This window comes from Artemia franciscana, chromosome 13, assembly GCF_032884065.1.
Source record: "Artemia franciscana chromosome 13, ASM3288406v1, whole genome shotgun sequence".
Taxonomy (NCBI): Eukaryota; Metazoa; Arthropoda; class Branchiopoda; order Anostraca; family Artemiidae; genus Artemia; species Artemia franciscana.
Window position 1 is genome coordinate 15,804,460 of NC_088875.1, and position 18,923 is coordinate 15,823,382.

The 18,923-nt window shown below is 34.3% G+C and overlaps 2 protein-coding genes across 2 annotated transcripts in view; both read right to left on the reverse strand.

Moving 5' to 3' along the window:
* Positions 1-1,910, reverse strand: part of LOC136034577 (glutamate receptor-interacting protein 2-like) — a 353,116-nt gene extending 351,206 nt beyond the window's left edge. The window contains exon 1 of the mRNA XM_065715826.1: positions 1,456-1,910. Coding sequence (XP_065571898.1) covers positions 1,456-1,486 — 31 coding nt within the window. The 5' untranslated portion in view covers positions 1,487-1,910. The remainder of the gene's footprint in view (positions 1-1,455) is intronic.
* Positions 1,911-7,383: 5,473 nt separating this feature from the next.
* Positions 7,384-18,276, reverse strand: LOC136034264 (uncharacterized). Its single transcript, XM_065715405.1, has 2 exons — positions 17,238-18,276; positions 7,384-7,466 (listed from the first exon to the last, which is right to left on the reverse strand). Exons 1-2 carry the CDS (start codon positions 18,274-18,276, stop codon positions 7,384-7,386), a joined length of 1,122 nt encoding a protein of 373 aa, XP_065571477.1.
* Between the last annotated feature and the right edge of the window lie 647 nt (positions 18,277-18,923).

The window sequence follows — 18,923 nt, forward strand, 5'->3', positions numbered from 1 at the left end:
AATAAACCCAGCTAAGCCAGAGAGCGGCCAAGTTTTAGTTAAAGGTATTTGTTTTGAAAAGACTGTTGTCGATGCAATACATAAATCACTTGATCAGCCGCCCAATTCGCTTGGTCAAATGTCATATCCTGTGTCAAAATCCTTTTCACTTGTCATCATGGATGGGTAGTTTAAGGCGCCTGGCTAGTGTCCTGGAAGTCTTGGAATAGTAAACCGTGGAATGTTTATAATATATGTCAATTAAAATTATTTGAAAGGATCTTATTTTTTCTTTGTAACGATTAATGGAACTCTTAATTATTTAGTAGATTTTCTATACTAAATTTGTCAAAATATGTTTGTGAAAAATCCGGGTTTTGTTTGGGTGCTCTATTTGTATATGTTTGCTAAATGAGAAACTAATTAAAAAAATTAAATAACGTGATGAAGACAAGACAATGTGAACCTCTGTACTTGGAAAAAAGAAAGACATTCTAATCTACCTGCAATTTTTTCCAATTTTCATTTTTATTCTGCGTGCGGTGTATCAGTCGTGGCTAATGATTTCAAGCCGTTGGTTATCCCTATAGAAACTTGAAATCTAGTAGGCCCTGGTATGCAAGTACATATGAGTTTTTTTGGTAAAGGGGAGCTGTAATTTTGGAAAATAAGTAGAAGGCGACTTATAAAGCAGATCAAAACATCTTTGGAAAAATCGTCAGCATTCAAAAACAGAACTGGTTCGACGCCTACCATCCCCCCCATCAATTTCTACGTATGGGCCTGATGCTGTGATTCTTCTATGTTCAATGTCCCTGTGCTTAAAAAGAGAATGATGAAAATTTTACCTGACATCATCAAGACATGAATAGTTGCATTCCCCCAGCATTATTCCCCCCCTCTTAGATTTCAATGCTAATGACCTTGACCCTACAATGTAAAAAAGGCAAGGAAAGCACATTTCTAACGCAAAACCCCCAAAGAAAACTTAAGAACGTCGAATTTTACGGATGATATAAGAGCACATAGGAAACAACACAAATTTTAGTGACTCAGGACAGGGGCATAATTTTTTATGGGACAGAGGAAAACTGCCCCTCCCAGCCTCAGTTACCCTCCCCCCCTACCACTGAAATTCAGTTTCTTCAAAAATCTTGTCAAAACTAAGATAAGCCTATATGATTCAATTTCCACAGAATCGGGCAGGTTTTCTTTAGTTTATTTTTACCTCTATATGCCTAATGCTATATGGCTTATTTTTACCTCTACGGTATTACATGGCTTATTTTCCAGCTTTCACTATAATTTTCACTTGACAAGGGAAAATCGACTCCAACTTTACCCCCATCCACAGAATTTTGACGAAATTACACTATTGTCTCAGGGGATGTACGGGTCCAAACCTTTAACTTACCTAGTGTGTATATGTCCCATTCAAGATCCCCTTTCTTAAAACGAGAATAGTAAAAAGTTTACCTGATGACATCAAAGACAGGAATAATTGCATTCTTCGTGTGTCTCCTAGTGCTCAGTTTTTATTACTGTTGCATCCAGCACTTTAATATTCAAAACATTCAATCATGCACACTTTCATTTAAGTCACTCACTATTTCTTCCACACTTAAAAACAATTAGATTACGTAGGGATAATATTAACACAAAATCAATTTAAAACTTTCTTAACGATGCACCTTAATATACAAACACCAAATCGTATTGCTTTCTCATCCAATTGACTAAATCCTTATTCAATTGAAGATTCTTTGATCAAAAGAAGAGCTGGCGCTTACCACAAACATGCTTTTAAATTAACGCACTTAACTTATTTCACCCGTAACCACCTTTTCTCAATTATTAAAGCCTTTATCCACTGGCTCTAAGATGGAACGGCCACACGCAATTTAAAGACTTTTCTAAGAGCCGGCTAGAATCATTCTAAGAGAGTAATTGAGTAACGCGCGTGCCTCCCTGTTTTCCTTATGCCAGAGACTATGAAGGATTTAAATCACAGTAAGATGTATGGGGAGATAATAGGAATACCAGAATGTTGCTAAAATTGAATTTTGCTGTAAAATTTGCCAACAATTTCATTCTCTTGAGTGCTTAGATTTTTCCACGATGAGTGTTCTGGATGGAGTTTAAATCTGTTTTTTCCTACCTTCTTCTTTTTCAAAAGCTTTTCTAAGACAAGCTAATAGCAAGGACAAAATACACGTTAACGCAAAGGTCTTAAGTCCCAAGAAAATAGACTCGAAACTTAACTCAAACAATGAAATTCATGGCCCAGATATTTATGGCCAAAAAAGAGTATAAAAGAGGAAAAAATCAAGAATTATTTTTCTTTACCAAGAAAAAAATGGTAGAACTTAAATGCTAGTTCAGAAGTAGGTTAAGATTATACAAAAAAAAGTCACTTTGAGCCAGCGTGCATGAAAAAAAAGAGATGATAGCTAGCAGAAAAACAAAAAACCAGCGAAAACATGTCAAAATGTAGTTGGATTCAAAGGGCAAAAAAGACTTGAAAGGGTTTTTTCAAGGGGGAAAATTACTTAGAGCTAACTTTCTAATGAATTTTTTTTGTAAGTTCCGAATTTAACAAATTTTTAACATTCCCTGTCATCAAATATTATTACATATGTATAAACTTCATGATAAATAGATAATCAAGGAAACCTATCAAAAATGTCTTTTTGACAATCATAGGAACCCTAATAAGGCAAATGAGATATATTCACCTTTAATTAGTTCAGTTTAACCACCTCTGGGAAAATTTTGGAAAATTACTACATGTATAAAGGATCTTGATGTTTATTATGTTGGGTGAGTGAGTAGCTCTTCGGTTTCTTCTGCTTTAGTTTCCCCTTCTGTTGACTTCAGTTCATTACGAGAAATTGGTAAGGGTTCTAGCTTTTGCACTTTTTACATAAAAAATCGACTTCAGTGCAGATTAGTAAGTCTGACAGAATATTTTAGATAGTTTTCAGTAACTCTTGCTTCAGTCCAAGAGGATAGCTTTTGCTTATCCTTAAGCTAGAACCTACAGTGCGTGAGTTGCGAAGGGCGGCTCATCTCAGAAAACATGTACACCAGGTGGAGTGTACCAAATAAAGGGGAACTGTGTGGAGCACATGGGGTTCTTAGATGTATACCAGGTGATGAAAAGTCCCCCCTTTTGCGAGTTGAAGTGTTGTTTCACAATATATGCAGGAAAAAGATCTCTGAATGCGGACTCCATCTGAAGCTGTTCTGCCAAACATTCGCATCATAAAGCAGTTTTTTTGCGTTTGAACAGACAGTTCATGAACGAAATTTCCTTGGCCCCTTAGCCAAAATGTTCTATTAATAGTATAATAAGAAATAGAAAAATTCAGAAATCTAGTAAAGGAGAAAATTCTTCGGGCCAGATACCGCGGCCATCTACCTTTTCTAGTCAGTTTTGTTGTAATTTATGGTTTATGTGACCGAAAAGATTCGAAGGCAGATAGCCCTCCTCCCCAAAAGACCCCCTTTAGTCGAAAAAACCAATGATTATGTTTTTGGTGATGATATGATCCTCCAGAGTGCCTGGGAAAAGGGCTGTAAGTTATGAAGCTATGGTTTTACAAAAACGAATAGATTAAATTTGATTAATAGAGTTACTAGTTCAGGCGGTAGACGCACAGAAAAAGCCTTCAGCTTTTTGTTTGCAGGATATAGTAGAGAATGAACCCTAGTTGCATCTCTAGAGAGTGCATTCTGGTCTAAAAAAAAGTGGCGTCGGATCAGAACAAAAAGTACACCACTGGAATTACCATGTCCGAAGACTTTATTCAGGAAAATTACAGCCCCCTGGCTTGAACAGCAAGAAAAATCACTTTTTTGCATGGGTAGCATTATCAATTATCATCTTTAAAATCAATAAAAGGGAAACTCCTGTTGTAAAAAAATATATCGGACACAGAAAAAACCTTTGTCTTTTTTTTTAGCTATAAGTAAGGAGTGGCTTCTACAGTTCATCTGCAAGAATTTAAAAATTGATGTTTATAGAGAACTGTCGCTTTTTCATATTCTTTGCGTCTGTTGTCCATACTTAATTTGACAGCACCCTTGTTTTAGTTATTATTGTAACCTTTTACCGTTGTTGTAACCTTCTGTTACCTACTTGTTTAGCTCGACTTTTATATCACTCTCCTTCTCTCTAAGTTTCTTTCTTCAACCTTGTGACACTATTCAAGCTGTTGTCTACTTCCTTGTTGATCTAGAGACAGTTTTTTCTTTTTCGAGCCTATTAAACATTTCTGATTATTAAAAATAGTGCTAAACTAATAAACGTAGTTTATATGTAGCGGGGATTTTAAGAACCAATTTCGCAACTATTATTTAAAATTTCTATGCTATTAAATCGATGGACTATCTTAGAATTTTTAATCGATATGAACTTGGTCCTATTTGGGGGAGAATCGTAGTTTTGCAATCGTAGCAATTGTAGTAACTACTTTTTGCGAAATTTTTCCCTTCTTTAAAAATCACGCAAACTTTCTCAGGCTCCTAGTTTTTGATGGGTAACATTAAACTTAATGAATTTTATAGATATGAAATCAGCATAAAAATCAATTTTTTTATGTATCAACTGTTATCAAAGTTCTGTTTCTTAGAGTTTCGGTTACTGCTGGACCGAGTCGCTCTCAGATGATGATACAATGAAATAAAATCACATATTCATAAGCTGCTTATCTGCTGCAGATAGTGGAATTGGATACACCAATTGTGGAATTGGATGGAGTGCTATCAACACATGATAAAAAAAGGAATAAAGAGAAAAAAACATTCGCAAATGAACCGGTCTTATAAGATAGGAAGTTAGGTGGAGGAAGTGCTAACATGTATTGTAATTTTCTTAGGTACTCCCTACCCTCGGGTACGCTACTGAAAAGAATAACTCCACAACATAATTTTCCAACCATAAAGAAGATACACCATTGTTCGAATCACTAACGTTTGAAAAATAATCTTCTCGCTGCCGATAAGTGCACACCTTTATATATGTCCGCTATGGTTCCAAAACACCTTTTCCCCAATTAATAATCTATATTGACTAAAAAAGACACGAAGATGACATTATGAAGACAATGATGGATGAGGCTGTTGAATATGAGGCGAAGATGTATTTGACTTTCACTTCCTTTGAAAGGATGCATTGAAAGAAGCTTTCTTTTCCTTTTTTTTCTTCTGGGTGCTTATGTGGATGTTTAGTTGCTGGCTAAGCAATGACTGGTGGTAAAAGTTTCTATATTTATCTGCTGATTCCAAGTGATGTGTATTTTGGCAAAAATACTGTAATTTTGGCAAGTTTAGACATACTTTTCTGTGCTATATTTTGGAGTGTCTCGCTTTGTTCCTTGGGATACGAACGTTCCCTTTGTGTATGTGTGTACACGTGGCCAGGTACCTAAGCAGAGTGGGGAGACGGTGGTGGTCCTACACACCTCCACCTATAAGATCTCGGTATCTTTGTGCTGGTTTCAATTCTCTCTTTTTTCTTTGTCCTTATGATTGACACGCTTTATGACTTTTTGAACGAGACTGCATGTAGCTTGTATAAAGTTTGAAATTCAACTAATTAATTTTTGTATATTTCTCACCGGAGGTTTGATTTAGCTATTGAATTAAAAAAAACTACTTTTTTCAACTGAAAGTAAGGAGTAAAATTAAAACTTAAAACGAACAAAAACTATTAGGTATGTGAGAGGTTTGCCCCCTCCTCAACACCTCACTCCTAACGCTAAAGTTTTTGCACTTTTATAAAGGCTAATTATTGTTCTAATTAAACGGCTCTTGTGTTCCAGGAGTCGTTTATAAGGAATTTGGACATAATTTAAATTTTAGCGTAAAGAGAGAGGCTTTGAGGATGGGGCAACCCCCTCATATATCTAATAATTTCTGTTCGTTTTAATTTTTAATATCGCTCCTTACTTTCAGTGGAAAGACCTTGATTTTTTATTTAATTTCTAATCGTTTTTTTTTTAAATAACGCCATGGAATCTGGCTCCACGTGCATGGAAAAATATCCCTCCTCACAGGAAATATCTTCTAGACAATTTAATTCGGGTGAAAATTTACCCGGACAATTACCCTGAACACCTCCATGCGTAAAATCGTGTCGGTAAGGAGAAAGCAAGACATACAAAGACATTGTGTATAGGGATTCTGGCAAATTCTTCCGGTATAATTTTTCCCCTGAAGAGGTTACCCATGGACACTTCCCTCTCCATGAAATATTCTCACCGTGCAAGTCCCCCAGAGAAATACCCATGCTACCTAACGAAAAATGTAAGTATACTTCCCAATAACAAATATTATAGGTAATCAATTGGCACATTTTATAACTTAAAAACCTTTCCTCATGGGCAGTAGGGGATCATGTCATCTATAAAAAAAAAGGTTATTAGGCTTTTCAACTATACTGAACAAAATACTAATCTCAGGTTTTTGATCGGATGATTTTGAAAGAAAAATGGCGTGGGAGAGGGACTAATTGCCCTCCAATTTTTTGGTCACTTCAAAATGACACTAGAGCTTTTAATTTCCGTTAGAATGAGCCCTCACCCGATGTTTTAGGCCCACTGGGCCGATACGATCACGCCTGGGGAATACAAACAAACAAACAAAGACAAACAAATAAACATGTATCCGTGATCTTTCTTCTGGCAAAAAATACAAAATCCCACATATTTGCAGATAGGAGCTTGAAACCTCTACAGAAGGGTTATCTAATACACTGAATATGATGGTGTAATTTTCATTAAGATTCTATGACATTTAGGGGGTATTTCCTTCTTTTTTTTCAAAAATCAGGTGAATTTTCTCAGACTCGTAACCGTTGATGGGTAAGACTATATTTATTGAAACTTTATAAAATAGCTGCGCAAATTAAGTCTTAAATAGCAGCACAAAGCAATTCTTCATGAAATAGCAGCGCAAAGCAAGTCTTTTTTCTTCTTTCTGATGCTTTGTAAAGTGTAGGAAACAAGGAGAATCAGAAATATGAAGTCGTGATGGACAACTTGCGGGCAAGAATCTCTGATTGATTTGACCATTTTCCCTCCTTTTCTGGGAGCAGGGAAAAAGATTATTGGATACTTGTGCCTCAATCTTTGTTTAAAAGAATCTATGCTATTCCCGTAACGTATTACTCTCCTTATGCTGCATCTAAATTCCTAACAAATATTGTCTTTTGGAAGATACGGGAACCTTTTCTTATCTTAAGATAACATCAACGACAAAAATCATCGATGAGAAATTGTTTATTCAAATATGAATTTGTCTTATTGATCTGGAAATTGAAAACAAGAGCAGAAGATTAGAAAAAACAGAAAAAATTAGTCGTTTGAACTAACGATAAAGTTTGTACAAAAGTAAACTACGTTAGTCATTGATCCAGTTTAATTGCATAGAAACAACAATTTCTAGAACAGTTACAAATGGTATTAACAATAAACGTCGCATCCCTAGAATAGTATGTTAAATAGCCAATAATGGTGTTAATGGTAAGTAAAGCCCCTAAAGCGAAGCTGGCATTATATTTCGAAAAAGGAATTCATGTTTTTTTTTAAGATTACAACATAGCAGCCAGAACAGAAGCTTCAATCAAGGCTAAATATAAGTAGAGTGCTGGTTAGTTTATCGACCTGACGGTCCGACAGGCTGTTACTAGTATTACGAAGTAATGGTCGAACTAAAAATAGTTTTTCTCTAACCGGGTCGGCACCATCTGGCATTTAAAATTATGGCACACTAAGCAAATGAATAAAAGATTATAAATGTGGTGATGGTAGTGAATAAAATAATATGATTGCATCTTCAAGTATGGAGAATACTGACGGGATTATTCCTTGCCAAAAGAGGTAGGGCTAGGTTAGGATAACGGAAGTTAAATAAATACTTAGAAAAGAGGGAACAAGAAAAATTTTGGACACAGTTTCCACCCTCTTCACGGGCAAAGTAGCAAAGATTGGTCTAACCCAAGGAAGAAAAAGAGACGAAGTATATGAAGAACTAGGGCCTGTAAAATTTCATTGCTTGTCAGAACTGAATAAATTGCGAAAAGCAAAAAAGTTTGCAGGCCTTTTCTAGCTCAAGGAAGAAGTAGAGGCGAAGTTTCTCTTTCACAGTTTACCTAGCATATCAACTTTAGTAAGCAATGAACCAGCCTCACCCCTAGGGACAGTACTTGTGCATACAATCATGTCATTGAGGTAATATTCGTTTTCCTCAGGAACTGGAATTCGTAAGCTGTATCTGTGAATTTAGCCACAATTGAATTTCTACAGAAACCAAATTAACGACCTTATTCTAAGACTTTGATCTAAAAACACACCAATCCTGTACTGGAGGATGAGTTTTTGGAAGAACGTTCATGCCAAAGTTAAGCTCTAACACGATGAAAGTAAATAGAGTCCAGAGTTCAATTATAATCTGACGAATATTTGGTGTGTGTTTAATAGTTTTTGCCTAAATGGCTGATAAGAACAAATTTTAGCCCATCAATCATAAAAGATGTTACTATCCAACTCGTTTTTACTACATCAGAGTAAAAAATAATACCACTAAAGCAACAGCAAACCTGATATTTAAACATTAATGCTGAAAAAAATATCCTTTTTAGTAACAGTCATCTTCTGGAACTGTTCCCTAGTATTCACTCATGTAGAGTTATTAAATAAAAAAATATATATGTTTTATTAACTGAAAGTAAGTAGCGACATTAAAACTTAAAACGAACAGAAATTATTCCTTGTATGAAAGAGGCTGTCCCCCTCCTCAACGCCCCACTTTACGCTAAAGTTTTTTTATTGTTTTCAAAATTCGAGTTGTAAGAAATGGTCGAGCGTTAGCATAAAGAGCGGGGTGTTGGGGAGGGGAAAGTCCCTTTCATATGCATAACTATTTCTATTTGTTTTGAGTTTTAACGTTTCTCCTTACTTTCAGTTGAAAAAAACTGTTTTTTTTTTATTTAATTTCTAATTGTTTTTGAATTAATGCAGATTTTGATTTTGGCTCAGAGTATAAATACAACTACAACGAAATTTGCAGGTTAATTTTACTTTTTTTGGCTGAATGCCATTCTCAAAGTTTTTATCGGACGATTTTGAGAAAAAGGGGGCGGGGAGGGGTCCTAGTTGCCCTCCAATTTTTTTGGTTGCTTGAAAATGCCACTGGAACTTTAATTTTATTTACGAATGTTTTATTACTAATAAATATACGAAAAATACAAGTTAACTTATATAACGAACTTCTATATTTGTATATTTTTATTAAGTATATGAGGGGGCTCGCCCCCTCGTCAATACCTCGCTCTTTACACCAAAGTTCGAATTTTATTCCAATTCTTTAAGAATGACCTGTCAATCACAAAGGCCGTTTAATTAGAATAAATAGCTCGTTTGAAATTACTAAAAATATTTTAGCGTAACGAGCGAGGTATTGAGGAAGGGACGAACCCCTCATATACATAATAATTTCTGTTCGTTTTAAGTTTTAATGTTGCTCCTCACTTGCAGTTGAAAAAACATGTTTTTGTATTTAATTTCTCATTGTTTTCTTAAATAATGCTGGAAAAATCCATCGCCCCCTTCATGAAAATTCTCTTCCCCCATGACAAATTGCTCCCTGGAAGGATCCTCTCACTTAACCCCTTTCCCCGATCGCCCAGCACCATAAGAAATCCCCCTTGAAAACGTCAGTATACTTCCCAATAACCAATACTAAATGTAATAATAACAATGGGTAATATGGGCAATGGGCAATCATAAACAATGGACAAACTACTTAACTTGCAGCTCTTCCCACAGGCACTGTGGGGGATTAAGTTGTCCTCAAAGACACAGTTATTTGATTTATCGACTATGCTGAACAAAATGGCTATCTCAAATTTTGAACCGGTGACTTTGGGAAAAAATGAGCGTGACCCTCCAATTTTTTGGTCACTTAAAAAGAGCACTAGAACTTTTAAATGCCGTTAGAATTAGCCCTCTTGCAACATTCTAGGACAACTAAGTCGATACGAGAACCCTTGGGAAAAAAACAAACAAATACGCATCCGTGATCTTTCTACTGGCAAAAAATACAAAATTCCACATTTTTACAGATAGGTGCTTGAACCTCTACTGTAGGGTTCTCTGATACGCTGAATCTGATGATGTGATTTTCATTAAGATTATATGTATTTTAGGGGTGCTTCCCCCCTTTTTTGAAAAATAACTTGACAAAACGTATATATTTAAAATCAGCATAAAAATCCGATTCTTTTGATGTTGTATTGGTATCAAAATTCCATTTTTTAAAGTTTCGATTACTATTGAGCCGGGTAGCTCCTACAGTTCTTTACCACGAACTGTTCGATTAGACCATTTTAGGTTTCAATTCGACGAGTGATTATGAGACAAGGTTTTTGGGAAACTTTGGGATTGAATGTCATTTTAAGACGTATATTTAAGATTATGAAACAAGATTTTTAGGAATTCTGGAATTAATGTCATTTTGAGATGTATATTTGAGATTCCGAAGCAAGATTTATGGAAAATTTGGGATTGTATGTCATTTTGAGACATATAATTAATATTTCAGAGCCAAACTTTTGTGAAATTTGGGATTAATATTATTTTGAAATATCTATTTAAGGTTTTGAAGCAAGATTTTTGGAAAATTTTGGATTGAATATCATTTTAGTAAGTTATGTATACTTTAAAGTTCCTTATTAAATCAATTTTCCCTCATAGAATTCAGCTTTTAGAATGTGCTTATTCAGAAAAATAAAAATACAGTTTAGGGAAGATATTTTATCCTGGAGATTCTGTTAAAAGAGGTTAACTTGAATGTAAACATGAATATTATAAAAATAGAGCTTGTCAATAGTTGCTGTTTCGATTATTTTGCCATTCCCTTCACCTCAAAATAAAACATTTTCATATGTGTCGGCTAGAGCAATGAATTAGTTTAAACCAAAATAATTATCTTTGTTTTCACCAAACAATCTTGGCGTAGAAAAATCTAAGTCTATCATAACCTATTTATTTAAGGACTTTATATTTACCATCTCAAAAACATAGGAGTCCAATTAAAGGCATCTCTTTTAGTTTTGCTTTGAGATTTAACATAACGAAAGTAAAACAGTTCAAAATAGGGATGAAACCTTTTTATTGACAGTGAATAGATATAAAATCATTTAACTGGATATTTCGAACCCATATACAGCGTTCATCATCAGCAGTAAAACTCTGATTTACTGCTTCTGAGTTTTACTGCTGATGATGAACGCTGTATATGGGTTCGAAATATCCAGTTAAATGATTTTATATCTATTCACTGTCAATAAAAAGGTTTCATCCCTATTTTGAACTGTTTTACTTTCGTCATGGAAAGGCAGTGTGGTCTTCGAAGTTATCTACGATTTAACGTAGATTTTGCTTTAAGAAAGATATATTAAATTAAAAAATTATTTTCATGCCTCAGTGTCGGCTGACAATTACAAAAAAAGATAGGAGTCCAGTCGCGACCTTTACCATATTTCAACAATGGATTACAACAATTTAAAAACCTTAAAAGAGAAGCAAACCTGACAACGCCTGAATTTTTCGGAGCCATGATAGTACAAAAACCAAACGAAGAACAAAAAAAAAGCTTCAATTGCTAGAAATTACAATAATTTAAGGAAAAATAAGCAAACCTTGCCCAAAACCTTTTCTATGAACAGTCTTACTAGCAAACACTATATTAACTGATGTCATTTCTTAAAAATTCTTTCAGTATACAGAGACTGCATTTTATTTACTCTTAAGTATAGCGGAGAAAGAATTTGCAAGGGCAATTTGTACCGAAAATTCGCGTGTCGTAGCAAGTATCGTAACTTCAGATGTAATCTTAATGACTGGGAAAAGTGACTTATTGTTCCACTAATATGAACCAATGCTTAAATAATTTTTTGCACTCTGAGAAAATAACGCTTTATTAAATCCAGAAGAAAACCTCGTGTGTATTCTTATTTGTAAAAATAAAACCCCAGTTTCAGAAATAATCAAACATTTTTAATAAATCAGAGGTATTTTAATAGTATACGTTCTTATTCGTCAAACTAAAACACAAGTTTCTTAAATGGTTTCTCAGAGAGCAAAAAAATATATTGTTTAAGCATTGGATCATAAAAATGGAACAATTAATCACTTTCACAGTCAATTAGTCATCTGAAGTAACGATACTTGCTACGAAATGCGAAGTTTTGATACAAATTGCCCTTGTAAACTCTATCTCCATTATAATTAACGGTAAATCAAATCTATTCTCTTATATACTGAAAGGACTTTTAAGAAATAAAATAAGCTAATATACTAATTGCAAGTACGATTAGCTATAATTGGTCTCCTTTGTTTTTTGAGACTGTCAGCTGATTTTGAGACTTAAAAAATGTTATAGGTCTCGCAATATAAATAAATTAAATGCCTTTATTTAGATTCCTATTCTTTTGAGACGGTCAGCCAATGCTGAGTTTTAAAAGTAATTTTTTAAGCAGGCATATCGTTCTTAAAGCAAAATTTATGCTAAATCTTTCAATAAACATAAATTAGATGTCTTTAATTGGATTCTTATATTTTTTTAGACAATCAGCCAACACTGAAGGCAAATATCGCAACAAGAAATTATTCCAATTTTTAATAAATACAGTTAGTGAAATGAATGAACCTTTTTAGCTTGTAAAATGTTAGCTTTTATCACACAGTCTTAGCTGAACTTCTCGTTAAGAAGTAATGATGCCAAGGCTATTTTAAAAAATGGATTTTTAACCGAGAACTTTTATTGTAAGTGTGTTATTATTTATTATTTTCTTTGCTGAAGACGGCCCTTAGATATAGGGCCGGAATATTCAAATAGGTTTTGTTCGTTCACTGTCTTGGGAAGAAAAGTCCTCATTATTCTCTCTTCTGTGTTTGTAATAAATAAAAGTGTTGTCTTTAATTGTACTCATATATTTTTGAGGCGATCAGCCAACACTGAGGCTTAAAAAATTACTTTTAAGATTTTAATCATACTTTAAGCATTACTTTAAGCATAACCCCTTAAAGTTAAATTTTATGATAAATTTTGTAGTGAAATGAATAAGATGTCTTTAATGCATTCTTACGTTTTTGAGACGATCAGCTAATACTGAGACTTGAAAATGATTTTTAAGGTAGTATATCACCCTTAAAGCAAAATTAAATAAAAAAAAAGTTTTTCAACTGAAAGTGAGGAGCAACATTAAAACTTAAAACAAACAGAAATTACTCCGTGTATGAAAGGGGCTGTTCCCTCCTCAACGTCGCGTTCTTTACGCTAAAGTTTGACTCTTTCTCTCAATTCTACTTTATAAAACAGTAAATAACTTTAGCGTAAAGAGCGGGACGTTGAGGAGGGAACAACCCCTTTCATACACGGAGTAATTTCTGTTCGTTTTAAGTTTTAATGTAGCTCCTTACTTTCAGTTGAAAAACTTGTTCTTTTATTTAATTTCTGAACGTTTTTGAATTAATGGATGTTTGATTTTGGCTCTCCGCAAATGAAGAATAAAAACGAAATTTGCGTATTAATTTTTTTTTTGCTAAATGGCTTTCTCTTAGTTTTAATCAGATGATTTTGAGAAAAAGGGTGGGGGAGAAGGCCTAGTTGACCTCCAATTTTTCGGTTACTTAAAAAGGCAACTAGATTTTTTAATTTTTAACGACCGTTATTATTAGTAAAAAATATACGTAACTTACAAATTAACTTACGTAGCGAACTTCTATATTCCTATATATTTTTATCATGTATATGAGGGGGTTTGTCCCCTCGTTAATATATCGCTCTTTACACTAAAGCTTCAATTTTGTCTCAATTTTTTAAGATTGACCCCTGAATCATAAAGACTGTAGAATAAATAGTTGAAATTACTAAAAATACTTTAGCGTAAAGAGCGAGATATTTAGGAAGAGATGAACCCCCCATATACGTAATAATCTCTGTTCGTTTCAAGTTTTATTGCTGGTCCTTACTTTCAGTGGAAAAAACTTTTTCATATTTATTTTTTCATTGTTTTTTTTAATAGTGCTAGAAAATCCTGCGCCCCCTTCATGGAATTTCTCTTCTCCCATGACAAATTCCTCCAAGGGAAGATTCTCCTACATAGCCCCTCCTCTCAACCCCCCCTCTCCAACCAAAAAACCCCCCTGAAAAGGTCTGTAGACTTCCAAGTAACCATTACTGTATATAAACGCAGGTCAAAGTTTGTAACTTCCAGCCCCTCCCTTGGGGACTGTGAGGGAGTAAGTCAGCCCCAAAGAAACAGTTATTAAGTTTTTCAACTATGCTGAACAAAATGGCTATCTCAAAATTTTGATCCGTCGACTTTGGTAAAAATCTTGACCGTGGGAGGGGGCCTAGGGTTGCCCTCCAATTTTTTTGGTCACTTAAAAAGGTCACTAGAACTTTTAATTCTGTTAAAATGAGCCCTCCCGCAACATTCTAGGACCACTTGGTCGACACGATCACGCCTGGGAAAAAACAAAAAACAAACAAACAAACAAATAAACACGCACCCGTGATCGGTCTTCTGGCAAAAAATACTAAGTTCCACATTTTTGTAGATATGAGCTTGAAACTTCTACAGTAGGGTTCTCTAATACGCTGAATACGATGGTGTGATTTTGTTAAGATCCTATAGTTTTTAGGGGGTCTTTCCCCCTATTTTCCAAAACAAGGCAAATTTTCTCAGGCTCGTAACTTTTGATGAGTAATACAAAATTTAATGAAACTTTTATATTTAAAATCATCATAAAAATCTGATTCTTTTGATGTATCTATTAGTATCAAAATCCCATTTTTTAGAGTTTTGTTTACTATTGAGCCGGGTCGCTCCTTACTACAGTTCGTTACCACGAACTGTTTGATCTATGCTAAATCTATCAAGAAAAATTTATTAGATGTCTTTAATTGAACTCTTATGTTTTGGAAACGATCAGCCAACACTGAGGTATGAAAAATAATTTTTTTAAGGTAGCATATTCCCCTTAAAGCATAATTTTATGGTAAATTTCGTAATAAAAATAAATTAGATGTTTTTGACGGACCCAATGTTTTGAGACGGACAGCCGATGCTGAAGATTGAAAAAAATGATCTTTTAAGGTTGCATATCGCTCTTAAGGCGAATCTATATTAAATCTATCAACAATAAATAAAAGAGATGTTTATAATTGGACTCATATGTTTTTGAGACGATCAGCCAACATTGAGGCTTGAAAAATAATTTTTAAGGTAGCATATCCCCCTTAATGAACAATTTCATTGTAAATCTCGTAATAAAAACAATTATATGTCTTTAATGGACCCTATGTATTTTAGATAAATAAAAAACGATATTTTTTATGATAGATATTTAATAAAAGTCTTAAAATTCAACTTTATTTTGGATCTGTATTGCTTTATTCGATGTAGGACGATCATATATCTTGGTTCTCCTGGGTTATAAATACTATGCCCTCCGGCACATAGCACTTGACGTCCATTTTCTAAGAATGAATTATATTAAGCTTTAAAACTTTTAGTTTTATTTTTACGGTTTTTCAATGGATGTAATCCCACTACTAGGATATATATATATATATATATATATATATATATATATATATATATATATATATATATATATATATATATATATATATATATATATATATATATATATATATATATTGCAATCATCAGTATTTTTACATAGGAGACTATATAACGATGGTATCACACACATAACAAGGGACAGATATGTTAAAGTATGGCGAAATACATCTTGTCACTTTCATATAATAATGAGACCATTAATGAGTGCTGAGAAGCGAGAAGAAGTGGAGAAAGAGAATAATAAATAAAAACGATCTACATGATTATATACATTTGATAAAAATGTTAAAATTCAACATTATATTGAATCTGTAATACTGTATTCGATGTAGTATGATCATATATCTTGGTGCCTCGACTGGAGGGAGCAAAGAGTTGAAGAAGGGGATTTGGGGTCCCTTGGAGGTGAGGTATGGATGACCATAAGTTCCCTCTAAAAGAAGCTTTGTTGTAAGCCCTCATCCCCATGAATATGATGATACAAGCGGTTACACTATGTCTATAATAATAATAATAATAATAATTTATTTCTTACCCACAACAACACTATAAAAGTATTAAAATGTGGAGTACAAACAATTAAATACACACAAAAAAAGCAAAACATACAAAAAATGAAAAGTAATGACAATAGAAATTTTTTACGTTAATACAAAAAATTAAATAAACACGCAAATTAACGAACTATGAAAAAACTGAACATTAGATACACACAAAAAATGAAATTCAAAAAACACAAAGAGAAAAACAAATACACACACAAAGTCAACGAAAAAAACGGATAAGACGGTGGTGAGGGGATAGGCGCGCAGAAGCTGTACTGGAGAGTTGTCTGTGAATAATCTCCAACTTTAAAGTTATGCCAGGAACTGAGAATGTTTTAACAAGAGTCCGGTTTTTTGTCCGAGGTGGAAGATACAGAAGAAATTTGCAAAATTTGAAATAATTTATCCGAATTCTTTTTAAATTACCATTATTAAGAAGGGGGAAAAAGACCTGAAGCATAAAGGACAGAATGATCACAGAAAGTAGAATAAAGTTTACTTCCCTCTATTTGCAACAATTTTTGCATAACCAATCTGAATCTTTTTACTTATATCACAAACAGTACGCTGACGTAAGCTCGAAAGATTGTTAGTAATAGAGATACCAAGCCAACGAATACAATCAACAAGAGGGAAAGTGAAGTTATTACAGTGAAGGGGAGTAGCAGTAATATAGTTATAGGGAAGAAACTCACATTTATCTATATTAATTGAAAGGCCAATATAAGAGAAAGCATCAGAAACTGTAGAGACCATTTGGGAAAGACCCTTTTTGGAACGGCTAATCAGAAGCAAGTCGTCAGCATACGCAAGATAAGAAACATCCGCAAGACCAGAAAGGTATGCACCTGAAATCTTAGCCAGCACACTGGAAATACAAATCTTAAAAAGCGTAGGGGACAGAACACCACCCTGCCTAACTCCTCTTCTCATTCTTATAATAGTGTCTGGTGCAGATCCTAATTGAAGAAACGAATTTGAGTACCAAAACCTAAGAAGCATTATAATATAGGGATTGACCCCAGAATTATACAAGGAAAAAATGAGCTGACTATGGACCACACTATCAAACGCTTTCGAAAGATCCAAGGCACAAATATAAAGACCATTTCCCTTGGAAGAATTATCAGCCAATAGAGAAGACAGAATGTTATGCGCATGCTGACAACCCACCCCACTCCGAAAACCAAATTGGTTCTCATCCTCAATAATATTTTTAGTCAAAATTGGTAGAAGGATATACTCAAAAACCTTACTAATATTACAAGATACAGTAATAGGTCGATAGCAAGAACAATCAATCGGTGACTTTCCCCTTTTTAAAATTGACGAAACAGTGCCACACAGAAGACTCTCAGGTACGTATGAAGTACATAGACACATTTGAAAAAGAAGCTGAAAGTGAGATATAAGGGGGATGCATTCAATCGGCATATGCATCTTAGAAATACCATCCTTATCTATTGAATCAGATTTTAAACTTTTAACAGCATTAATTACGGAAGAAAAAGATATGGGCACTATATGGCGTTGCGAAAACGTTGTACTAAAGAGTGGGGTAAGAAGGCGAGTATATACAGAATGCACTGAATAATTAATCACTGAAAAAATCGAAGTATAATGTTTATACCAAGCTGAAGCTGGAAGGCAATTACTTGTCATAGTTTCATCATTTATCTTGTCAGAATTGACCACTTTTCGCCAATCCTCCCTACTTACAGGGAAATCCATACCGCGGTAACGTGCCGACCTCAGATAACGTTTATAATTGGTTTTAGTTTTACGTTTGATATCAGCGACACACCCAGAACTTGGCCGACCACATTCATTCCATATCTGGAGCCATAATTTTGCTTTATTTTTTATAGACTTTAAACAAGGGTCTATTGACCAGATAGGTTTTTGTGTTCTTTTACGAATACATTGTCGAGGTACAGCAGCTTCTTCTGCCCTTTTCATACACATCACAAGTTGGTTATAATAACAGTCAATATCGGCTTTACCATTCGTAGGTACCTGGCACTGAAGAAGATGATATGGAACATGTATGGTAGAAAGAAGGGTTGTCAAGGTAGAGATCGCATCTAGCATTCATTCAATGCAGTCGCATTTCGCTAGCTCTGATAATTAGTGACGTGTGATTTTTGGCACGAGTATTTTGGGTGCTTGGATATTTTTTGACAGTACGGTGAAGAAATCAATTAGCAGGTCTGTAAACTACTTTTGATAAATTTGAGCTATAGGTAATGGCTAAATTTAGTATTCATGATCTGGCTCTAGCAAAGTTTCGAGGATTCCCCGATTGGCCATTTCGTATTATTGAGGTTTTGGATCCAAAGACTGCGAACTCAAAGTCAAAAGTCTTTAAGTATCTGGTTTTTTGCTACGGGTCACGTGACACACAGAACAGGAAATCCAAAGTGTGATGGAAAATCTTGCTAAAAAAATAGACGAAAAGCTGGATGAAAAACTAGTGGCCACTGCTGCTGGTAGGCAGTCTCTATCCAGTGACACTTTGCATGCCATAAAAGCTCAGAGTTCAACTATCGTTAGTGAAGTTTATTCAGCTTTGATTGTTGAGTTTGAACCGAAATTCTTAGCCCTCAGTAACGAGCTGAAATTTCTAAGAAATCAAATAATATTTCTTGAGGAGAGAGTTAAGAATGCAGAGCACAAATTAGATATGTATGATCCGGACTTAAGGCTAGATAGTCTTCTTTTCAACGGTATCAAACAGC

What these genes read in the sequence shown, in the direction of transcription:
- LOC136034264 (XM_065715405.1), bottom strand. Translation starts at nt 18,276, where the DNA reads ATGCTAGATGCGATCTCTACCTTGACAACCCTTCTTTCTACCATACAT. An exon ending in GTTTGATAGTGTGGTCCATA is followed by an intron (nt 7,467 to 17,237) that starts GTCAGCTCATTT and finishes ATACTATTCTAG; the next exon opens with GGATGCGACGTTTATTGTTA.